General features: G+C 38.2%; 2 protein-coding genes across 2 annotated transcripts; both read right to left on the minus strand.

The window, feature by feature from the left end:
* Window positions 1–537: 537 nt before the first annotated feature.
* Window positions 538–10,537, minus strand: LOC144354876 (uncharacterized). The gene is made up of 5 exons (XM_085507693.1): window positions 9,952–10,537; window positions 8,941–9,581; window positions 7,929–8,075; window positions 1,399–1,575; window positions 538–938 (listed from the first exon to the last, which is right to left on the minus strand). The coding sequence occupies exons 1-5, from the start codon at window positions 10,505–10,507 to the stop codon at window positions 597–599; spliced, it is 1,863 nt and encodes a 620-aa protein (XP_085363819.1). The 5' UTR covers window positions 10,508–10,537; the 3' UTR covers window positions 538–596.
* Window positions 10,538–14,716: 4,179 nt separating this feature from the next.
* LOC146734578 (uncharacterized) lies at window positions 14,717–25,006 on the minus strand. Its single transcript, XM_085507536.1, has 3 exons — window positions 24,945–25,006; window positions 15,761–16,351; window positions 14,717–15,390 (listed from the first exon to the last, which is right to left on the minus strand). Exons 2-3 carry the CDS (start codon window positions 16,314–16,316, stop codon window positions 14,717–14,719), a joined length of 1,230 nt encoding a protein of 409 aa, XP_085363662.1. The 5' UTR covers window positions 16,317–16,351; window positions 24,945–25,006.
* Window positions 25,007–27,339: the final 2,333 nt, after the last annotated feature.

Consider the following 27,339-nt stretch of genomic DNA (forward strand, 5'->3'; position numbering starts at 1 on the left):
GAGCAATTGCTATATTTAAGGGTTGGGGATGCATTGGTAACATAATTTTAAATTTGAGTCAATTTCATCACCAGTGACAAATAATCCAAGAAATGGATAGAAAAAAATGTATGTGCGCTCAGAAGTTGAGGTTGGCATAATTCAAAAAACATTGCGTAAAACCATTATATCTCGAAATGCAAGCCTATCTTGTGATAGTCATAATGTCAAAAGGTCAATCTGCTTGCACGAACCAATCAGATTGTCGGGATTTTTATGACATAATATGGACCTATGGAAAATTAATATACAGCTTTATTTATTACACTGAGTTGCCCTGATATATTGGATTGTAGTCTTTGTGGCAATCAATTCGATTGGGTGGGGTGGGCGATACAGGCCACTGATTGTCTGGTGTATACTTCAGGATATGTGTTGTATCGACGGATCTAGTTCCAAGCACCCGGCAGTGAAGACGGATATCGAACACAGGGTGGGCCGGGATATGAAATACGTGCTTATTCTGTTAAACTTGTAAAACAAAATTCTCACAGGGAACTTGGTATTTCTGATTTAATGTGGATATTTAGCCTTTTTCCCCCACATTGTCAATACGGTCAATATTGCATAATTTTTCGAGCATTGTAGTTGCCAATTTTCTGGAACAAATTTCTCAGTTGATCTCTTATATCTGGGGGACTGTGTTTTTTGCGCAATTTTCGCGATATAAACCAGTCTAATAGGTGTTTTGTTGACCCAGTTTGTTTTTCTATGAATTGTATATTGTTATCATTTAAATTCATTGCTTTGGCTAGTCGTTTCCGGTCAGGCAGTGTGGTGTCTAATAAATTACACAATCCCCTGAAAACGTTCCTTGGAAGTACCCTAGTTGAAGTTATGGCTGGGTTAATATCAGGTCGAGTCTCTTCAAAAGACACATTTACATCATCGGTATTGTCCTGAAATAAACAAACACAGCCGTTAGTCACTTTTTGAAGCTCCGTCCATTTCATGTAAATAAAAGAATAAACAATACAACAGTTTTGCAGATACACATTCTGACGAGCTTGTTTCGTTACGCCAAGGTCACGCTATTGCCACATCTATTTTCATTTTTTTTTAGTTGAAGAGACAATTTTAATAGTTTGCATTTTTTTCGTTTTCTATGGAGTGCATAAAATGATATCCGTAGTATGAAATACAAAAACAAAACAAAAAAAACAATGCATTAAGCGCGTGTTCTTTTAAATTCATATACGTTATATTAATTCTCTGAGCATGCGCAATTACGTTGTTTCTTATCAAATAAATACGACATTGTGTACAGCATCTTTAGTTTACGTTAAATAAATGCTCAGTAAATATAACAGCATGCACTATCGAGCAAAATAATCCATAAAATGCCTGACGTATTCCTACCTCAGTATTGAAAATCCACGGTTGTCTGTGCTTCACGCGCGCCACTTCTTTCTGTCGCAGTGCCACAGTAGCTCTCAGCTCATTGCCTTCGGCTGTTGTTCTTTCAACATTAAATCTATAAGTTGAAAAACGTCCAATTGTTCCACCTTGGTCCCACAGATCCTTACCATAAAATATCTGCACAAAAACACAACGACATTGCCATGATACTGAAAACTTGCTTTCAAACCTGAATAAGAGATCACACATTAGAAATCATAGGGGTGGGGAGAGCATGACCTGTGTATTTTTTTCGCGGTGTTTTCTCTGAACATTTGTTTTGTGCCAACATTCTACAGCGTAGCGAGAAAAAACAATGTCAGTGAACTAATGCGTTTACATTTCGAACACGTACACATTGTACTCTATGCCACATACTGTTGGGGAGTAAATGTAGGGTGTAGCAGTTAACTCCCCGGGGTAGGATTCGGGAAGACTATACCGGAACAGAACCAGACAGATCAGTTGTATACAAAAAACACAGTGGTGGTTTATTGCCAGATAGACTGATATAGTAAGTAGTAACAACAGATGAACACTGGTGAAATACACAAATTCTGAGTATATATACTCTCTGAACGAGCGTGATAGAAAACACAACTCTATAAAGTAGTAATCGTAACGCAAATATAAATTGGCGGGAATGTGTACGATAGGTCAATAACATCTCGCCTGTGATAGGCTAAAATTAAAACAATCTGATTGGCTGAGAGATTTATCTCAGAATCCGAGACGTAACGTTACATGACTGCTTCTCTAAATTCTCCGCGCCTCAAAAAATAAAAACATATGAAAATGTATGTCTACTACATTATCAATGAAATCATGTACCTCGAACAATAATAACGGTATTGGATAAAAGATTCAAGTAAATAAAGTGTCCACGGAAGGCATTTCAGCCGACTGTCCATATTTATTTTTTGAATATTACGATTAAAAACATAATAATGAAAATGAAATTGAAATTTCGAAAGTCACATTAAATCAGCAATTCTTATTCGGGCTGCCACGGCAGAATCCCTGGTTGGACGCTTAGGAATAGTGTCACCAGTCATCTGGGTGGTGGTGACATCTTTGTCAGCGGTTAGTCCAATATTTTGTATTGTCTCTGCAGGTAATCCAACATCTGATTGATTATTACTTTCAGGCGACGTTAATTCCTTGGAAACAACTTCTAACGGATACAATTTATGTATCGGCCGATTGGTAGGTCCGTTAGCTGTATTTAACTCAGCGGATCTCACAAGTTGGTCGTTGCCGTAAACTAATTTAGTTACGGTGCCAAGATGCCATTTCTGGCGTTTATCCACATCACTGTGGATTATCACAACATCTCCAACTTTTATTGTATTCCCTTTACTTCCTGTAGTTGGGTGTCTCTCTCGAAGGGCAGTCAAATATTCGGTCGACCATCTTCGCCAAAATTGAGCATGTAATCTTGACAAGTGGACATAACGATTATTCATTTCACGGTGAAAGCAGGGACAATGTTCACTCGGTAACTCGGCAACGGTGCCTGAACTGGGTTTGCGTACGGTTTCCCTGTAACTTTATTGCATTTCACACACTTGTGAATGACGTTACGCACAATAATCCGTATTTTAGGTATCCAATATTTCTGTCGTATATGCGTCACTGTAGATTGAACTCCTTCATGACACATCAGATTGTGTGCTTTCCAAATGATCAAGTCCGTTAGTTTGTGATGCGAGGGTATTAATGCTGGAAATTTCGTCACAAAATCTAATGCAGCATTATGGATTCTACTCCCACAGCGGAGTATATCATCTTCGTCCACGAACAAATTCAGTTGTTGAACGATGGGAGCACATCGAGTTAAATTAAATTTAACGGATTGGATTGTATCGCCGTAGTATTGACGTTGAATATGTTTGACCCACATATTTTCAGCGCGGTTCAGTTCATCAGCGGTTATCATTCCAGTGTTTATATCGTTAGATTTAATCCGGTTGATAAAACGTAGCACATAGCTGGTCACACGTAATAATTTGTCCAAATCGTTATATCTGGAAATATCCATAATACGATGAATTCCCCGATCAGTAGGATTAGTAACAGCACACGATTGATTATCAATAGTATTTTCCCGTGCTGGAGTAGTGATAATTCCAACATCGTGGGCAGGTAGTTCATTGACCCCACCTCTCGTGCGTGGGTTAATTAGATCAGTTTCATTTGGCTCAATCGCAGAATGCAATACATTTGCATCAAAGGCAGGACAACTCGGCCAATCGCTTGTTGTTGGTAGCCATTTTGGGCCTTTCCACCACAAATCAGAATTTTCCAGGTTTTCGTAGGTAATCCCTCTGGTTAGTAAGTCAGCGGGATTTTCTTCGGTGGGACAATATTTCCTAGTAGACTGAAATTCACAAATTTCATCCACACGATTTTTCACGAAGATCGGCAGTTTCTTGTCACTATTTAACCAGTGAAGCGTGATTTGGCTGTCTGACCACAAATAGAAATTAGTAATGTTATACGTGTCAGATAGCGCATCTTTGACATATTTACTGAGACGTGTAGCAATCAATGTTGCCATAAGTTCCAATCTTGGTAGCGTAGTTTCGGTCATTGGCGCGATTCTGGTTTTCGCCATCACAAAAGAAGTTTGTTGTGCACATCTTAGGTAGATCACCGCACCATATGCTTTGGGACTGGCGTCGGCGAAAGCGTGTAATTCGAACTCGGCATCAGGATTGACTTCAGGGAAATATTGACGTTTCACCTGAATATTTCTTGCATCGTTTAGATCCTCAGCAATATGCATCCACATCGAACATAGGTCCGAGTTAAGCGGTTCGTCCCAGCCTAGTTCGAGTTTCCATAACAACTGTATGAATAACCGGGCTTTAACGTGGACTGGAGTTAGGTAACCAATCGGGTCGTATAACGTGGAAGTGAAACTGACAACGTCGCGTTTCGTAATTAGATCAGTTAATAGCGGTACATTATTAACTTTGGGGTAGGTCAACTTATCCGATTTTGTCGACCATCGCATTCCCAAAACAGACACAGTTTCGGCGGGCTCATTGAGGTTGTCGCGTTTGGAAAGTTCGTTCAATTGTTCACAATTAGAAGACCACGCCCTGAGTTTAAATCCGCTCGTCGTCATTAGCTTGTTGGCTTCTTCATAGTATTTTATGGCATTTTCCGTAGTATCAACACCATCGATCACATTATCAACATAAATATTGTTCTTTAATGTTTTGGCTGTAGAAAGTGTGTTGTTGGCGTCTAAATGCGTTTTTATAACCGCATTTAAGATAAACGGCGAGCAAACAGCGCCAAACAATACTGTTTTAAATTGTAATGTTATGAATTTACCTTCTGGGTCAGACGCGTCTAACAGCCACAGAAATTTCGTGAATTTCCTCTCGTCTTCTTCCAATCTAACATTCAGAAAGGCCTTTTCAATGTCACTCGTTAATGCAATGTTATTTGAGCGAAATCGTAGTAGAATGGCTGGTAGGTCATTTATCAACGATGGGCCGGTTTGTAGACAGTCATTCAAGCTCGGAAAGCTAGCACCCTGACTACAACTGCAGTCATACACAATTCTAATGGGTGTAGTTGCCGAGTCCTTCTTTATCGCTCTATGCGGTAAATAGTGTCCGATTCTTGTATCGTCTTCGTTAACTTCTTCGATGAAATCACGACGTCGTTGCTCGGCGATGATGTCATCATACTTTTTGATTACATCGGGTGTTAGTCGGCGAATCATGTTACGTGTACGGTTCACAGTAACACTATAGTTCGTCGGCAGTGGTGGGTGATCCTCTTTCCATGGTAGTCGTGCGACGTATTTTCCTTGGTCGACCCTCAGATGCGTGTCTTTATACGATTCGTAGCTCATACGTTTGTCAGTTTCCGGACTTTCTTTAATTCCAATTAGTTCCAAGTCCCACACATTTTGGACTTTTGCGTCGTCGCCTCGGCGAGTATATTGAATATCCACGTTATCAACAATTTCGCGGCCATTTTCCGTTACAATAGTATTCTTGGTAACATAATTGTCCGGAGTAGAAATCACGTGAAGCATACGTACATTAGGATCCACTGTATTAGTAGTTCCAGAGGGCCCGGAGAGCAAATATCCAAATTTGGAGGATACGGCGGTTGGACCGACCATACCAGAAATTACTTGAGATCCAACGTAATTCCAATATTGATCAGCCCCTATTAATATATCAATAGGAAGTTTCTCATCATCAGAAACTGGATGAGCGAAATGTAATCCCTTCAAATGGCTCATGTTATGAATTTCCTGGGAAATGTGATTAGTCAAGTCCGAAGATATTTCAGGTATAATCATTGCGTCGATCGTCGAGGTATTTCCATTCAATTCATGTGCGGTTAACTCAGTGAATGCCATGGCGCGTACATTGGACGTTTTGTCGCCAAATGTTGATAGTTTGATGTGCTCGCGGCGTGTCGTTTTCGCGGACAACTCTCGGGCAAATTTCTCTGTTGTGAATGTCATATTTGCCCCTTCATCGAAAAGAACAACAGCGCGTATAGGATTTCCGTTCCCGGCTGATATCGGCACAAGCGCGGTTTTCAACAGCACGGGTCCGATGGCGGTTTTCTTATTTAGCAAAGGGTTAGCTTTGGTCAGGGACACGGTGATTTCAGAAGTAGTAGTTGACGATGTAGATGACCGTTCAGGCTTGTTCGCGTCGTAGTGTAGAGCGGTATGATGGCGTTTCTTGCAGACGCGACACGAGTATTTCGATTTGCACTCAGAAACTCTGTGCTTACCGAAACAATTGAAGCAAAGTCGATCTTTCTTAACAATGTCCAGTCTCTTACGTGTATCAGTAATTATCGTACAGTTCGATGCGAAGTGCGTACCCTTGCAAAAGGGACAAGTTTGCGGTCTCTTTTTCGTTGACTGTGCTGTTGTGTGAAACGCAGCGGTTAATTCCGGCTGTAATGTATCATTCATGGTGAATAAACCGTCTATTGGCTTACCGGCTTGCAGTGTGTCTATTTCACGTAGAATTGCTTTGCGTAGGTCAGGTAAGGTCCAGGCTGAACTACCATGATCTCTGGCAATCTGTTTGCGTATGCTTGGAGGTAGTTTCTCTCTTATCATAGGAACTAAAAGTTCGCCATAGGTAAGCTCATCCTTCCCTAACGATTGTAGTCCTCGGACGTGACTCTCGAGTGAGTCATAGAAGTGTCTCAAACTGTTCGCGTCATCCACGGGTTTACTTAGATTCCATAACGCAGTCATATGGGCGTCAATAATTTGATGCTTTTGTCCGTATCTTTCCTCTAGTAGCTCGATTGCGTGTGAGTAGTTAGCATCCGTCAGCGTCAAACCGCCGACAGTTCTTGCAGCTTCATCTTTCAACATACTTCGTAAATAAACAAACTTTTGAATGTTATCTAAGGTAGTGTCAGAGTGAATGGATGACTTGAAGATATCAAAGAAACTTGCCCATTCTAAAACATTACCGGAAAAGGTTTGTAATTCGATCTTTGGTAGCGCGACTGTTTTCCGCGTTGGATGTGGTTGAGTGTTACTGCTGTTTGTTGTCTCAGGCGTCGTCTTCAGTCTGTTCTTTCTCACAAACATGGCGATATTGTGATTGCGTTCATATATATCAGCTTGATAGTCACCGGACGTTTCGTTTTCCGCATCAAAGTCTTCGTCTGAGGTGAGATCTAAAATGTTAACTTCTAGGTCGGCAAGTAGATGGAACTTACTTGTAAGTTGATCATTAAGCCCTTCCAGCGTGTCGAGCGTGGCCTGTTTATCGGCGCTGTCTTCTTCGTACTTGGCCATGAGAGCATCGGCTTTGTTGAATAGTCTGGTCATCTGTGAGCGTTGACCTCGACGCGATCTTTTTAGTTTCTGTAACGCTGCAGCTTGTTGATCACCATTGGCGTTTTCTCCTTGCCCGGCGGGTTGTTCTGACTCCGGCATCTTGCTTGTAGATCCTGGTCTCGGCACCAAAATGTTGGGGAGTAAATGTAGGGTGTAGCAGTTAACTCCCCGGGGTAGGATTCGGGAAGACTATACCGGAACAGAACCAGACAGATCAGTTGTATACAAAAAACACAGTGGTGGTTTATTGCCAGATAGACTGATATAGTAAGTAGTAACAACAGATGAACACTGGTGAAATACACAAATTCTGAGTATATATACTCTCTGAACGAGCGTGATAGAAAACACAACTCTATAAAGTAGTAATCGTAACGCAAATATAAATTGGCGGGAATGTGTACGATAGGTCAATAACATCTCGCCTGTGATAGGCTAAAATTAAAACAATCTGATTGGCTGAGAGATTTATCTCAGAATCCGAGACGTAACGTTACATGACTGCTTCTCTAAACATACTCAGGGTGTATTCATACCGAATTTCGCTTGTGAAATATACGGCCACAAGATCTTACCACCTACCCGCCAATTTCAGGACGAGGCCATGGGGTTCTGTCATTGTAGAATACATAGATACCTGCTTCACAAGCTGTTCCTCTGGTTTCCAGTTATTAGATGTCCCATCAATTTTACATTGTAGATCACCGTCGGTTCTCGATATAACAGTGCTACTAGAAGCACACAGCTTTCCTCCGAACTTGCATCGTTCAATCCATTCCACTCGCTTCAATTCAAGTACATACAAATATAGAATAATAAGTTGTTGCACATTAACAGTAGTGTAGTTGATAGAGTCCAACCAATAAAAGTTTAGCCCGCGGGGCACTTGAGGGACAGTGGTATGCTGTAACACAAAACGCATTTCAATATGCGTGGTTTTCAAACAGATAGCCGCGTCCATATGTACACACGGTGTTCAAGGAAACAAAACAAAACAAAACAAAACAAAACAAAACAAAACAAAACAAAACAAAACAAAACAAAACAAAACAAAACAAAACAAAACAAAACAAAACAAAACAAAACAAAACATAAGGGTATATTTTTTTCACAATAATTAGATACCAACAGAAAAGGGTTATTTTTCAATCGCATTTTCGTAATTTTATTTGTGAATCTCCCGAGCGAGCTGAAAAATGGGTGCCCATGCTCCAATTCGAATGTCCCGGGGAGCTTAGCCTGATCAGCAGTATACAGTATACACATTGACTGAAGGCTTTTCAATGCTTTTCTTTTATTTCTATTTATATTACAGCCATGGTTTCTAGTTCTCAAAACATCGTAATATAAGGCGGTCGCCAGAACGCTATTTGCTTTTTTATAATGCAATTACAATTTCAAAACGCAGAACGTTGCATTCCACTGTATACAACCCTATGGTGATTACTGAATTGTCATGGATATTCAACTGTATTCAGAAATTTTGTGATAAAAAGGTTAATCATCTTATTTATTATTTAAGGTATCGTTTACAATATGATCCATTGATGCATTCAAATGCTGTGCGTCTCTGTGTTGCCGGGCAATGAAAATAACGCGACGCCATGTTTGTTACTGCTACGCGCATGTGTAAAGAAATGAGAGAATACCTGTTCTTGCCCTGGAATGTCGTCGCATACTTGTAGCCTAAATTCAGTCAAGTATTTATCGTCTTCCCTTTTTTCCCCGGGTGAGTAGAACGTGAGAAGAAGGACACGCTTAGTTTGAATCTCAGAAGTTGGGTCCTTTCGCTCTGCAACGACCTTGAACACTCCAGCTTTATCTACGAAGACATCAACGTCATGTTCGTTTACGATCAGTTCTAGATCATCCCTCTCCAACACTTTCCACGTGCCTCCACCGTCGTTGTTTTGTTCAACTACAGCCAAACGGAGATCATATTCAGAAGGGTTGTAAGTGGAAAGTGGCAGTGTTAACAGCACAGGCTCTGTAATCGGGTTTTCAGATCCTAAAATAACTATGGGAGAAACAGTTGACGTGTTCTCATCTTCGGCACGGTAGAGATCGCAGTCGAGTGCAACATACACATCCCCAGACTTCCCGGTACATTCGTCACGTTGTGGTATGAACGCGCTAACTCCAGTGCCTTTCACACTGAGAAATGCACCATCGTCCTTCACGCGAGCTAATGTCATTAACGCGAGTTCCAAATTTTTTTCGTGAGCTTCTTCTTTCTTTGCCCAGTCTCTTAATATCTTGAGACGTTTTTTAAATTGGTCCTGTAATATGTCTGTAAACGATAACAATTATTGATAACTTCTGACTGGATAAATAAATGAGGAAAATGGAACAATGTTGTTAACCACAGGAAAAGATAGGGTAACGAATATAAGACGTCTTTGAAGGAAATGAGTTTATTTTGTCGGGAAGCCAAATATGTTTTCTTCCGCCAGATAGATCTTTAATCTGAGACCACATATCCGAATGTGCCACACTGTTTAAAACCTCCGTGTAACACCAATATGTATAATAAAAAAAGAAAAATAACTTGAAATTCAAAATACACGAAGTGCGATTTAGAAAAAAAAAAATATTATTTATATATTCCGAAGCATGTTAATTATAGTATTTAATGTTTTAGTAAATTATATTGTACAAACCGTCAGTAAGTATTTGTGCAGGGATTTCTGGTATCCCTGGTACAGGCTGTGGTGGTGGCGGCTGAATCGGCCTACGTGAGCTTTTTTTAGGCAACTTTTCTACCAATAGTTCGAGTTTCTCGATACCGTATGCAACACTGCTCACAATACCACCACTCTTTCCTCGTACTTTTCTTGAATACAGCTGGACCCTCGAATGGATTTCTGCACCGCCCTTTTTCTTCATCGGGATATTCAATTTCCATTTATTTTCCAGATACCCTAGGCTAATTAAGCGACTGCGTACTTTTGATAACTCGTTTGTAAGACGAGAGTGTATTGCTTCAAAACGGTACAATGAATTCAAATATTTTTTTATTTTAGGCGCCATATTTGTATTGCACTGACGAGTTTGATTTTGTAGAAGTAACTGACGAGCGAATCGTACTTGATTGATGTGCGCCACACGTTTTTGTACAATATTGGGGTATAGCTCAAGGATGTAATTCATCGCCGAAAAAAACTCAGCGAAAGGAAACGTGTCCCAGGCTTGTTTTATCTCGTTTAACTTATTCATCTTGGTCTTTGAGTTAGTAAAAAATCAACCAATTCCTGTAACCAAGAATAATCATACACAAGATCAGTATGGACCATAAACCGTAGGATCAGATCCTACATGAATTGAACTCAAAAAATGGTTGATCTGTACCCTGTGTTACTCAGACTGTGCCATCATAAATGGGGAGCTCAACACCACCGACTCATACACTGTAAATCTTGAAAGCAGTTTCCTGTTTTTCATTAAAACACACCGTTTTAACTGAAAACACACTATAGTGTTTTAATATTTCTATAAAAGATATTAAAACACTTTTTGGTGAAAATTAAGCACATTGTAAACACGCACAAATACACTTCTTCAAATAAAACGCTGAGTGTTTTAAAGGGGCATGGATGTGTCATTGTTTATTGATAGGACATTTATGGGATAGTGCATCCAACTTTATGCAAGTAGTATTACCAAAATTGAGTGAAAAGTGTGGAGACTCATAAGTAAACATTATGGTATATATGCCAACCAGACAATGACCGAAAGTGACGTAATTCAACGCATAATGAGATAAGTCATGACATTACCTTCAGCAAAACAAGTTTATGTCAAGCACCAGGTTGTGGAAGATTTTATTGGATGTATGCTTTTAATATATGGTCTTAGTACCTTGGTCTAAGAACAACTAGAAATCGAGACACGTAGTGAATTAAGTACCTCGTGGCCTAACGAATTCTGATACTCCGCATATGGTGAACGGTAGTTGTAGTTGTAGTTCCAATTTCACATGTGATTGAAACATTTTTCTCGCAAAAAAACACTACAGAAATCAAAATCACCAACTATTTTAAATGTTTCGCAATGCATAAGGCACATTTGTGTTCAAGAAATTAACTAAAACACTTTTCGTTTAAACTGTTTTTAATTGAGGCACTTCAAAAAACACAAATGCAATGTTTCAAGGTAAAATACCTGACTATGCATGTTTCATAAGCGTTTATGTAGAAAACATGTACAACTGCCCATAAGAGTAACTAAAATACTTTTTTTTTCAAACTGTTTTAATTTGAGGCACTTCAAAAAACAAACACGCATTCAACGTTCCAAGGTACCACACCCAACTATGCATGTTTGATAAGTGTTTATGTATACGACATCTACAGAAGTTTATAAGAGTAACTAAAACATTTTTCTTCCAAACCGTTCATTTTGAATCACCTCACAAAACTAATACACATGCAATGTTTCAACCAAAAACACCGGACTATATAAGTATTCATATACTGTAACAGGACACTTTGGTATGTCGTCTACGGTATGCATCTATAATAGACACAATGCTTATTATCGACTGTATGCACATATTTACAGGAAAAAATGCTCACATACGTCACCATTGGCAGCAGACATACTGTATATTTAGTGATGTATTTATTTGTTTTAGTATTTTCAATAATAACAAATTGTATATATACATGTAATTTGCGAAGGTACCACATACCTTGACAAGTTTAATAACCAATGGAATTAAACATGCACGGTATTGGATGACGCAGCGCTAGACTGGCGTTAATTCCCTGTGATCTAATCATTAGATTCATTTTCTTCATAGCTATTATTCTATTGGCGGAGCCTCTGTGTTGAATCGCAATATGGTGATTACCACACACCTGTGCAAATTTGAGTCTAATTCAAATGAGCTCCCCTAAGTCTCTAATAATAAATACAATATGAAAACAAATATTAAACTATAATTTAGTTCGCTACCTCTTTGCAAACATTTTGAGATACCTTTCGTAAACGACGGTGTTCACGATGAACACTATTATATGTTGCGTGTTTAAGCAACTTGTATGTCGTGCGCACACTCATTCATGATTGAATTATACTATCGGGAGTGTGAGGACAGCTAGCATATTCGTTAAAGAAGCAACAACAACTTGGACCGTATGATGCTCTGTTAAAGTTTCTGGGAAAGGGTACCGGAAGTTATCTTAAACAATCCTGAAGGTATGGTGATATGGTTACTCCGTTACGAAACGTGTGAAAAGTGTAAATGATAGAGCCAGTGTCGGTAGTTATGTACTGTATTGATATTTGCAGCGACCTCAATTCATTCCATTATGTGCAGGATAACTGATTAAACTCAATTAAACCCAGAGACATAATCTGAGTTACCAAATAAAATCATAGAAATGTTACACAGAATTTAACAGGAAAATGCAATTCAGTGTGTGTTAATGGTGTGTGGTCAGATTACAAGCGCGTTTATAACAACAGTAATATTTCACATCGCGTATTTCTGATTCGAATATCGCATTGTAGCAATTAAATTAAACATTACACACTGAATTTCATACTTTTCAGATTTTAAGAGAAAAAGATCGAAGAAGACAAGTTGATATTTGCTAATATTTAGAATTAATTTTGTCCTGTTAATATAGTGTGAAATGCCATATACCAAACTTCCCGTTTTAGGAGGTGATTTTAAAAGTGGTGAAAATAAGCAATCAAACCATTTGACGAATGGAAAAGTGAAACATGAATGAAATAGAATTATAGATGTAGTGCATATACACTGAATCGAGGATTGAGGGTGAATAGGATCGCAATAAATGATATTAATGATTTTTTTTTGTTCCAAAGTTTTTTGCCCGGAATTTAATGTTCCCCGAAAGACTGTATTCGACACAACAATATCACATGAGAACAGATTGGGCACTTTCAGTTCTGTCAGTGAGGAAGGGGGTTTACAGATGGGAATGCTGAATTGTTCGAGTTACGGACATTGAATTACGAAAACATCGAGTTACAAAAATGACCACGCCCATATTTCAGAAACCTCGCCCACTTTTACTAAACCACACACAAATTGTAACTCGATGTCGAATCAACAATTAATATATTTTTATTTTTGTTGAACGTCTACATTTAGTAACTTGAACTTTACCAGTAATTAACAGTTGACCAAACTTCGAGTTACAGGAAATATACATCTTTAAACGAAATAAAGCATCTACTAGTATATTGCCGGTAACTCGAAATCCGGTTAACTGTTATTTAAAGTTCCAGTCATTTAAAGCGGACGTTCAACAAAAATAAAAATATGTGTTGCCCGTAACTGGAAGTTCTGTTACTAGTAATTGTTATTCGACATCGAGTTATAATTTAGGTGTAGTTTAGCAAAAGTGGGCGCGGTCACCTTTGTACCATTTTTTGATGTTTTAAGTAACTCAACGTCCGCAACTCGAACAATTCAGCACACCTAATGCGTTTAATTATAAAATACTTGAAGAGATTTTAAAGTGGCAACAAAAATACCTAGACTGACAGTGTAACCATTATAGATCATCAGCGCTTTCATTCACTGCTTTCTTAAAAGCAGACCTGGACCACTCTCTTTCATGACCGTGGGAGCATCGAACCATTAAAAAGTTTTCGTCGATTTCAAATCCCACATGAGGTTAAAAAATAACAAGGAGTCCCCTGTAAGGTAGGCTGTGGAGTGTTTTTAAATTTCGTGTAAACAAACAATGTATTTTACACGTGTTGTATACGACGCTATAAGTCCACGTAGAACATAGAACACCACGCGGCGCCGCAATCAGCGCCTATTGAGGTAAGTGGATATTAAAACATGGAATGGTTATATCACTCATTTTTTACCAGTACATAAGGTATATTAGGCTTTTTTGAGGATTGCAATATACATCTTTGTTTCTATTGATTTAATATTTGTACATGTCCCCATTCGAATGTCACATTTACTTCCGCAATGTGCTACACATTGTATACCACACATTGCTACACGTTGTATGCCACACGGTGCTACACATTGTATACCACACGGTGCTACACATTGTATACCACACGGTGCTACACATTGTATACCACACGGTGCTACACATTGTTTACCGCACGGTGCTATACATTGTATACCACACGGTGCTACACATTGTATACCAAATGGTGCTACACATTGTATACCACACATTGCTACACATTGTATACCACACGGTGCTACACATTGTATACCACACGGTGCTACACATTGTTTACCGCACGGTGCTATACATTGTATACCACACGGTGCTACACATTGTATACCAAATGGTGCTACACATTGTATACCACACATTGCTACACATTGTATACCACACGGTGCTACACATTGTATACCACACGGTGCTACACATTGTTTACCGCACGGTGCTACACATTGTATACCACACATTGCTACACATTGTATACCACACGGTGAGAGAATACCTGTTCTTGCCCTGGAATGTCGTCGCATACTTGTAGCCTAAATTCAGTCAAGTATTTATCGTCTTCCCTTTTTTCCCCGGGTGAGTAGAACGTGAGAAGAAGGACACGCTTAGTTTGAATCTCAGAAGTTGGGTCCTTTCGCTCTGCAACGACCTTGAACACTCCAGCTTTATCTACGAAGACATCAACGTCATGTTCGTTTACGATCAGTTCTAGATCATCCCTCTCCAACACTTTCCACGTGCCTCCACCGTCGTTGTTTTGTTCAACTACAGCCAAACGGAGATCATATTCAGAAGGGTTGTAAGTGGAAAGTGGCAGTGTTAACAGCACAGGCTCTGTAATCGGGTTTTCAGATCCTAAAATAACTATGGGAGAAACAGTTGACGTGTTCTCATCTTCGGCACGGTAGAGATCGCAGTCGAGTGCAACATACACATCCCCAGACTTCCCGGTACATTCGTCACGTTGTGGTATGAACGCGCTAACTCCAGTGCCTTTCACACTGAGAAATGCACCATCGTCCTTCACGCGAGCTAATGTCATTAACGCGAGTTCCAAATTTTTTTCGTGAGCTTCTTCTTTCTTTGCCCAGTCTCTTAATATCTTGAGACGTTTTTTAAATTGGTCCTGTAATATGTCTGTAAACGATAACAATTATTGATAACTTCTGACTGGATAAATAAATGAGGAAAATGGAACAATGTTGTTAACCACAGGAAAAGATAGGGTAACGAATATAAGACGTCTTTGAAGGAAATGAGTTTATTTTGTCGGGAAGCCAAATATGTTTTCTTCCGCCAGATAGATCTTTAATCTGAGACCACATATCCGAATGTGCCACACTGTTTAAAACCTCCGTGTAACACCAATATGTATAATAAAAAAAGAAAAATAACTTGAAATTCAAAATACACGAAGTGCGATTTAGAAAAAAAAAAATATTATTTATATATTCCGAAGCATGTTAATTATAGTATTTAATGTTTTAGTAAATTATATTGTACAAACCGTCAGTAAGTATTTGTGCAGGGATTTCTGGTATCCCTGGTACAGGCTGTGGTGGTGGCGGCTGAATCGGCCTACGTGAGCTTTTTTTAGGCAACTTTTCTACCAATAGTTCGAGTTTCTCGATACCGTATGCAACACTGCTCACAATACCACCACTCTTTCCTCGTACTTTTCTTGAATACAGCTGGACCCTCGAATGGATTTCTGCACCGCCCTTTTTCTTCATCGGGATATTCAATTTCCATTTATTTTCCAGATACCCTAGGCTAATTAAGCGACTGCGTACTTTTGATAACTCGTTTGTAAGACGAGAGTGTATTGCTTCAAAACGGTACAATGAATTCAAATATTTTTTTATTTTAGGCGCCATATTTGTATTGCACTGACGAGTTTGATTTTGTAGAAGTAACTGACGAGCGAATCGTACTTGATTGATGTGCGCCACACGTTTTTGTACAATATTGGGGTATAGCTCAAGGATGTAATTCATCGCCGAAAAAAACTCAGCGAAAGGAAACGTGTCCCAGGCTTGTTTTATCTCGTTTAACTTATTCATCTTGGTCTTTGAGTTAGTAAAAAATCAACCAATTCCTGTAACCAAGAATAATCATACACAAGATCAGTATGGACCATAAACCGCAGGATCAGATCCTACATGAATTGAACTCAAAAAATGGTTGATCTGTACCCTGTGTTACTCAGACTGTGCCATCATAAATGGGGAGCTCAACACCACCGACTCATACACTGTAAATCTTGAAAGCAGTTTCCTGTTTTTCATTAAAACACACCGTTTTAACTGAAAACACACTATAGTGTTTTAATATTTCTATAAAAGATATTAAAACACTTTTTGGTGAAAATTAAGCACATTGTAAACACGCACAAATACACTTCTTCAAATAAAACGCTGAGTGTTTTAAAGGGGCATGGATGTGTCATTGTTTATTGATAGGACATTTATGGGATAGTGCATCCAACTTTATGCAAGTAGTATTACCAAAATTGAGTGAAAAGTGTGGAGACTCATAAGTAAACATTATGGTATATATGCCAACCAGACAATGACCGAAAGTGACGTAATTCAACGCATAATGAGATAAGTCATGACATTACCTTCAGCAAAACAAGTTTATGTCAAGCACCAGGTTGTGGAAGATTTTATTGGATGTATGCTTTTAATATATGGTCTTAGTACCTTGGTCTAAGAACAACTAGAAATCGAGACACGTAGTGAATTAAGTACCTCGTGGCCTAACGAATTCTGATACTCCGCATATGGTGAACGGTAGTTGTAGTTGTAGTTCCAATTTCACATGTGATTGAAACATTTTTCTCGCAAAAAAACACTACAGAAATCAAAATCACCAACTATTTTAAATGTTTCGCAATGCATAAGGCACATTTGTGTTCAAGAAATTAACTAAAACACTTTTCGTTTAAACTGTTTTTAATTGAGGCACTTCAAAAAACACAAATGCAATGTTTCAAGGTAAAATACCTGACTATGCATGTTTCATAAGCGTTTATGTAGAAAACATGTACAACTGCCCATAAGAGTAACTAAAATACTTTTTTTTTCAAACTGTTTTAATTTGAGGCACTTCAAAAAACAAACACGCATTCAACGTTCCAAGGTACCACACCCAACTATGCATGTTTGATAAGTGTTTATGTATACGACATCTACAGAAGTTTATAAGAGTAACTAAAACATTTTTCTTCCAAACCGTTCATTTTGAATCACCTCACAAAACTAATACACATGCAATGTTTCAACCAAAAACACCGGACTATATAAGTATTCATATACTGTAACAGGACACTTTGGTATGTCGTCTACGGTATGCATCTATAATAGACACAATGCTTATTATCGACTGTATGCACATATTTACAGGAAAAAATGCTCACATACGTCACCATTGGCAGCAGACATACTGTATATTTAGTGATGTATTTATTTGTTTTAGTATTTTCAATAATAACAAATTGTATATATACATGTAATTTGCGAAGGTACCACATACCTTGACAAGTTTAATAACCAATGGAATTAAACATGCACGGTATTGGATGACGCAGCGCTAGACTGGCGTTAATTCCCTGTGATCTAATCATTAGATTCATTTTCTTCATAGCTATTATTCTATTGGCGGAGCCTCTGTGTTGAATCGCAATATGGTGATTACCACACACCTGTGCAAATTTGAGTCTAATTCAAATGAGCTCCCCTAAGTCTCTAATAATAAATACAATATGAAAACAAATATTAAACTATAATTTAGTTCGCTACCTCTTTGCAAACATTTTGAGATACCTTTCGTAAACGACGGTGTTCACGATGAACACTATTATATGTTGCGTGTTTAAGCAACTTGTATGTCGTGCGCACACTCATTCATGATTGAATTATACTATCGGGAGTGTGAGGACAGCTAGCATATTCGTTAAAGAAGCAACAACAACTTGGACCGTATGATGCTCTGTTAAAGTTTCTGGGAAAGGGTACCGGAAGTTATCTTAAACAATCCTGAAGGTATGGTGATATGGTTACTCCGTTACGAAACGTGTGAAAAGTGTAAATGATAGAGCCAGTGTCGGTAGTTATGTACTGTATTGATATTTGCAGCGACCTCAATTCATTCCATTATGTGCAGGATAACTGATTAAACTCAATTAAACCCAGAGACATAATCTGAGTTACCAAATAAAATCATAGAAATGTTACACAGAATTTAACAGGAAAATGCAATTCAGTGTGTGTTAATGGTGTGTGGTCAGATTACAAGCGCGTTTATAACAACAGTAATATTTCACATCGCGTATTTCTGATTCGAATATCGCATTGTAGCAATTAAATTAAACATTACACACTGAATTTCATACTTTTCAGATTTTAAGAGAAAAAGATCGAAGAAGACAAGTTGATATTTGCTAATATTTAGAATTAATTTTGTCCTGTTAATATAGTGTGAAATGCCATATACCAAACTTCCCGTTTTAGGAGGTGATTTTAAAAGTGGTGAAAATAAGCAATCAAACCATTTGACGAATGGAAAAGTGAAACATGAATGAAATAGAATTATAGATGTAGTGCATATACACTGAATCGAGGATTGAGGGTGAATAGGATCGCAATAAATGATATTAATGATTTTTTTTTGTTCCAAAGTTTTTTGCCCGGAATTTAATGTTCCCCGAAAGACTGTATTCGACACAACAATATCACATGAGAACAGATTGGGCACTTTCAGTTCTGTCAGTGAGGAAGGGGGTTTACAGATGGGAATGCTGAATTGTTCGAGTTACGGACATTGAATTACGAAAACATCGAGTTACAAAAATGACCACGCCCATATTTCAGAAACCTCGCCCACTTTTACTAAACCACACACAAATTGTAACTCGATGTCGAATCAACAATTAATATATTTTTATTTTTGTTGAACGTCTACATTTAGTAACTTGAACTTTACCAGTAATTAACAGTTGACCAAACTTCGAGTTACAGGAAATATACATCTTTAAACGAAATAAAGCATCTACTAGTATATTGCCGGTAACTCGAAATCCGGTTAACTGTTATTTAAAGTTCCAGTCATTTAAAGCGGACGTTCAACAAAAATAAAAATATGTGTTGCCCGTAACTGGAAGTTCTGTTACTAGTAATTGTTATTCGACATCGAGTTATAATTTAGGTGTAGTTTAGCAAAAGTGGGCGCGGTCACCTTTGTACCATTTTTTGATGTTTTAAGTAACTCAACGTCCGCAACTCGAACAATTCAGCACACCTAATGCGTTTAATTATAAAATACTTGAAGAGATTTTAAAGTGGCAACAAAAATACCTAGACTGACAGTGTAACCATTATAGATCATCAGCGCTTTCATTCACTGCTTTCTTAAAAGCAGACCTGGACCACTCTCTTTCATGACCGTGGGAGCATCGAACCATTAAAAAGTTTTCGTCGATTTCAAATCCCACATGAGGTTAAAAAATAACAAGGAGTCCCCTGTAAGGTAGGCTGTGGAGTGTTTTTAAATTTCGTGTAAACAAACAATGTATTTTACACGTGTTGTATACGACGCTATAAGTCCACGTAGAACATAGAACACCACGCGGCGCCGCAATCAGCGCCTATTGAGGTAAGTGGATATTAAAACATGGAATGGTTATATCACTCATTTTTTACCAGTACATAAGGTATATTAGGCTTTTTTGAGGATTGCAATATACATCTTTGTTTCTATTGATTTAATATTTGTACATGTCCCCATTCGAATGTCACATTTACTTCCGCAATGTGCTACACATTGTATACCACACATTGCTACACGTTGTATGCCACACGGTGCTACACATTGTATACCACACGGTGCTACACATTGTATACCACACGGTGCTACACATTGTATACCACACGGTGCTACACATTGTTTACCGCACGGTGCTATACATTGTATACCACACGGTGCTACACATTGTATACCAAATGGTGCTACACATTGTATACCACACATTGCTACACATTGTATACCACACGGTGCTACACATTGTATACCACACGGTGCTACACATTGTTTACCGCACGGTGCTATACATTGTATACCACACGGTGCTACACATTGTATACCAAATGGTGCTACACATTGTATACCACACATTGCTACACATTGTATACCACACGGTGCTACACATTGTATACCACACGGTGCTACACATTGTTTACCGCACGGTGCTACACATTGTATACCACACATTGCTACACATTGTATACCACACGGTGCTACACATTGTATACCACACGGTGCTACACATTGTTTACCGCACGGTGCTACACATTGTACACCACAAACTGCCACAAATTGTATACCACACATTTCTACACATTACATACCACACGGTGCTAAATATTGTATACCACACACTGCCACATATTGTATACCACACACTGCCACATATTTAATCCAACATGGTACTACACATTGTATACCACACACTCCTACACATTGTATACCACAAACTGCCACAAATTGTATACCACACATTTCTACACATTACATACCACACGGTGCTAAATATTGTATACCACACTCTGCCACATATTGTATACCACACACTGCCACATATTTAATCCAACATGGTACTACACATTGTATACCACACATTGTATACCACATACTGCCACACATTGTATACTACACGGTGCTATATATTGTATGCCACACAGTACTACACATTGTACACCACACGGTACTAAAATTGTATACCACATGGTGCTACACATTGTATATCACACGGTACTACAAACTGTATACCACACATTGTACACCACGCGGTGCGACACTTTTTATACCACACACTGCTACACATTGTTTACCGCACACTGCTACACATTGTGTACCACACATTGCTACACATTGTATACAACACAGTACTATAAACTGTATACCACACATTGTACACACATTGTATACTACACGGTGCTACATATTGTATGCCACACGGTACTACACATTGTATACCACAAGGTACTACAAATTGTACACCACACATTGTATACCATATGGTACTGCACATTGTATACAACACATTGTGTACCACACATTGCTACACATTGTATACCACACGGTGCTACACATTGTTTACCATACACTGCTACACATTGTATACCACACACTGCTACACATATTATACCACACGGTGCTACACATTTTATACCACACACTGATAACATTGTGTACCACACATTGCTACACATTGTACACCACGCGGTGCTGCACATTGTGTACCACACATTGCTCCACATTGTATACCACACGGTGCTACACATTTTATATCCCATTTTGCTACACATTGTATACCACACATTGCTACACATTGTATACCACACGGTACTATAAACTGTATACCACACATTGTACACGGTGCTAACCATTGTTTACCACAAGGTGTTACACATTTTATACCACACGCTGCTAACAATGTGTACCACACATTGATACACATTGTACACCACGCGGTGCTACACATTGTATACCACACACTGCTACACATTGTTTACCACACACTGCTACACATTGTTTACCACACACTGCCACACATTGTTTACCACACACTGCTACACTTTTTATACCACGCATTGTTACACATTGTTTACCACACGGTGCTACACACTGTACACAACACGGTACTATAAACTGAATACCACTCATTGTATACAACACGATACTATAAACTGTATACCACACATTGTACACGGTGCTAAACATTGTTTACCACACGGTACTTTAAATTATATACCACAAGGTACTACAAATTTACACCACACGGTGCTACACATTGTACACCACACATTGTATGCCACACCCTGCCACAAATTGTATACCACACACTGCCACATATTCAATCCAACATGGTACTACACATTGTATACCACACATTTCTATACATTACATACCACACGTTGCTAAATATTGTTTACCACACTGCCACACATTGTATACCACACATTGTATACCACACACTGCCACATATTCAATCCAACACGGTGCTACACATTGTATACCACACATTGTATACCACACACTGCCGCACATTGTATACTACACACTGCCAAAAATTGTATACCACACACTGCCACATATTCAATCCAACATGGTACTACACATTGTATACCACACATTTCTACACATTACATATCACACACTGCCACACATTGTATACCACACACTGCCACATATTCAATCCAACATGGTACTACACATTGTATACCACACATTTCTACACATTACATATCACACACTGCCACACATTGTATATCACACACTGCCACACATTGTATACCACACACTGCCACACATTGTATACCACACACTGCCACATATTGTATACCACACCCTGCCACATATTTAATCCAACATGGTACTACACATTGTATACCACACATTGTATACCACATGACACTACACATTGTATACCACACGGTGTTACAATTTGTATACCACACACTGCTACACATTGTCTACCACACACTGCTACACTTTGTATACCACACACTGCTTCACATTGTGCACAACACACTGTCACATATTGTATACCACATGGTGCTACACATTGTACACCACACGGTATTGCAGATTACATACCACACATTCCTGACATTACATTCCACGCGGTGCTACACATTGTATAGCACACACATATCCAATTGGAGGTCAATGTCATTGGCTCATATTCATTAATTTAAGGATACCTCTTAGGAGGGATATTGTTTAAGGCGCTCGGGTGATCTATTTCGTCTGCGTCTCAGTTACGCCGGTTAAGCGTGTATTATTTCCATACCGTTACTATGGCGGCACGTAAAACCAGAAATATTATAGGGAGCACTGTAAATATCGTTAAAAAATTAAACGATATTATAGAAATATCGTCATAGTATGATTTATACCATTTTGGTGAATATAATTCAGTGAGTCAAATTGTGTTGTGATTTACTCAAGCTGACACTAACGCACGCTAATATTTCTGATTTGTGTGAGGAATGAAAGTTACAAATTGGACGTTTTGACATATTAATTACCTAATTATTGTTTTGAATATAATCAGTAATCTTGACACAAATCCCCAGCATTTCGGGGATTTCAGTCAGGTAAATCGACAATAACGTGAAAAGTTCGAACGTGTGGTTTCGACCCAGTTCTTCAAACAATAATGGCGCCATTAGATATTTGTAGCAAATATGTCACCTATGGTTTGTCTTCGTAGTCTATTTATAGATGCGCGCTGACGGTCGACACAAAGGGAAAGCCCCTTTTAAGAACCGTTTCATTCACGCATTGTTCATTACACACACGCTCGTTAAAATGAAATGCTTGTTTCACGTCAGTGCAAACGAAATTCCTGGAAACGGATTTACGACTTCGCATGAAACAATTTGCATATTGGTGAATACAAAACATGTTCTGTTACAATAAAGGATTTCGATATGCCAATCAACTGTCTGTGATTCTCCAAAATGTGACAATGGTACTGACCCAGAACGAACTTTCTATTCAGCATGTCTTTGATTGTAGCAATGTCCAAGCGTAAAGGCACACACCAATGACTTCGACAAAATTTTCTTGAACACTTTTAGATAAAGGTTCGATAGCTAGCCGGGATGGCTGTATTTAGTGTTATTTCAATATAATGCGCTTCTCAATTTTTGTGTGTCAAATCAAATCGCAGCTGCGGATGACAATAAACAGAATGTTGTGGTTATGTGGCTCTCTTGACACCGCCAGCTGAATTCTAGCTTACCAATCTAACGTTTTTTTGGCCGCATTTTGAAAATAACAGTCAGAAACTGACAAATAAGTCAACGGCCCGGGACATAGTAAACGTGGAACACAAGAAAACCATGTTCAAAAACAAAATGACTGACAACATTCGACAAAACAATCTACAAGAATAAAAAAAAAAATAGCAAATACACTACACAACATAATCAAATCAGTAAGAGATACTAAAGTCCCCATGATATACATGATAATGTAAGTAATGTCAGTGATCCTGCAACCCTCGCGGAGAACCCCTAATATTGCAAAACCGCCAGCTTTAAACTTTAAATCTCAATGACATTTATTAGGATTCTCGCTTAAAGTTACAAGGACAGAAAAAATGTGTCATTATGGCAAGGAAACATAATTATTTCATTGTCCAGGTTATATACTATTATATACGTATTGTCTTACTAATATTTCATGGTGTTTTTAAGTGAAATGTGTACAACTATTAAAATTACCAAAATTTCAAATGCAAAGATAACATGCAAAGTAAACAAAATGATCTAGAGTGCTTTTGGTTTTGTTAAAAATTAGTCGAAACTCTGTGACACTATATATAAATTGGTGGTGGTCAGTTATAAACGGTCTATAACATTTTCGAATTGACTTGTGTATAAAAAAAAATGATACATTATTTAGAAATGGTTGTCTCACATTAATGTTTAAGTATAAATCGCTCAAATTCAGCAACACATTTATCATTATTGCCCTGAGTGATATTTGATTTCCCGTATATGGAAAAGATTAACAGCATTGCTGATAAAGACACGTGATAACCATTGCCTTACCCGTTCACGTTCTTGCTAGTCGTTGGCAGTTGTGTTGGAAACAATATAAAATATCTATATTCTTACCTCGAGTTATACAATGCACAGCGGTGTGATCCAGACGTCGCCTTCATCATTCAACCGACAGTGTTGTTACTAAGTACTACGGGCATTGTATAGTCGTGTCATAGGTATTTTACATACAGTAGGGACAGACCCGGGTACCTTTATTGTATTGTTAGATGCGAATATTCTGGTCACGCGTCATAGAATCAATTCTTACAAGTGTACTTGGCGTACAAGTGGGCAATGAGATAAATATTTTATGGGGCAGCCATCTTGAATACGGTTTGAATCATGTAAAAAAGGAACAAGTTGAAAAACGTGTTTTTCAGATTCCCATAGAGGAATAGTACAAAACTTTCACAGGAAAACAATACCGGGTTGCACAAGGTATCCTTTGTGTGTCACACATACCCATAAGCAAATTTGACAGGTTTTTTTTCACACATATCATATAGTCCAAAACATCATCTATTTTAAAATATATAATTTATTCTCGGTGTTTTATAATTATAATTTATTCTCACAACCGCAATGGCATTTGTTTGCTTCAGAAATATACGCACATTTAATATGCAAATAATTTGCGTGAGTAGATTGTTGTATCACATGGTCGATGCAATCAAGCTGTGAGTGTATTACGTAGTTTGACCATGTGACGTCGATTGAAAGCGAGGCCGACGGGGGGGGGGTTAAGTATTGCAGCAGTGTAGTGACGATCAAAAACAATTTTTGCATTAGCCGATTGCATCTCAACGCATTCACATGGGCCCACAACTACAACCCATGATAACAGTGCTTGACGATAAATTATAATGGGGTACATCAATACCTTTGCTCGTCTTCTCACAATCGTGTATTTATAGTAATGACACACTTGTTTTGTAATCCATTATATGATGGGACTAATCGACCATCTTGTGATAACAATAGTACGGAATCGAAAGGCGACCAAACGTCACGGGACGTGTTAACGCCGCTGTTGTGCATCGCTCTGTTCAGTGGCTCGGGATACAACGTATTAGATCTCTTATTATTTAACACAATTCAACGGGAATACGCAATCAATGTGTGTCGCTTTTTTACCTAGTTTTATTAATTTAACAAGGCATCGTAACACATAAAACCAATATTGTGCACGGTTCTGTGCGGTAACACGGTCACTGACTTTGTACCGCGCGTTTACTTGTTTAAAAAACATGTACATAATATGTATTGTGTTAATTTACTATAGCTAAAAAATGGTTATTTCTAACACACCACCGATTGTCATGATTGAAATGTATATCACCACAGTGTGGCGCTACACCTAATTTATAACGAATCTAACAAAATGATAATACCTAGTATACGCGATATAAATACCAAGACAGTTTTGTGTGGATAACCCAAACACACACACACATTGATATTTAAAAAGGGGAATGACGAGTTGATTGTTTGTTATTTATTAACTCAAAATGATCAATTTTCAAAGATGCAATATGGATGAAAACATGTATTATTTTGAGATTACCACCGTTTTATGCTTATCTGTGTTCTACAAGAATAATGTGTTCGGTTCACGATGAACCATACTCCATTACCCCGTTAGCTTTTATATCAAATTATTGTGATTTGCTATATTTTGATGAATAGTTGAAAATACATAATAACAATACATGAATAAAAACATACGAAAATTAAATTTAAAAAGTTGGTAATTTGTGTAAAACATTTAGAAACTCATTTTTACTGTCGTACAGCCGGATATAATTGCAAGACTCAAAATCCTTAAAAATAACTTTTTAAAATGCCTGGTTACCCCAAATTTTACTCACCCCGCCATTCCATATTAATATTTTATTTTCCAGCGTGTTCCACGTCTATGTTCAATTTAAGCGTTTACTTCTCTTCATTTTAACTCGTATATTACCTACATTCATTTCAAACACAGTAGTTTCAGAAGATTTGATCAGAACTGGTCAAGTGTAATTGTTTAATGGCACACACTTTATAGGGTTTTGGAGCAACCGTTATTCCCGCTATGCCTACCGTGGTTGGCGGTTCCATGCCTTCGGGAATACAGAATTCATGATATTGTAACATCATTGCCAAGATCAGAAACAATTCCATATCGGCTAGTTGTCTGCCAACGCAAGCACGGCGACCTGAAGGGGAGCCGGAATAACTGGTGAAAATGTCATGAAATAATATACACAGCAATTATAGTGAAAGTGGACAATTAATATTTACAAATTATAGTTAAAGTTATAATCGTCAATGATCGCACAGATTCGTATACGTAATAATCATTAAATTGTCGAAACCACTTCACATGTAATCAAGTCCCAATATATTGCCGCCGCAGATTGAAAACTAATCACAAGGTAGGAAAAGCTTTCCAGACTCCAAATCGATAATAAAAAATAAAAATAAA

Source organism: Saccoglossus kowalevskii, chromosome 14, assembly GCF_978046115.1.
Source record: "Saccoglossus kowalevskii chromosome 14, keSacKowa6.1, whole genome shotgun sequence".
NCBI lineage: Eukaryota > Metazoa > Hemichordata > Enteropneusta > Harrimaniidae > Saccoglossus > Saccoglossus kowalevskii.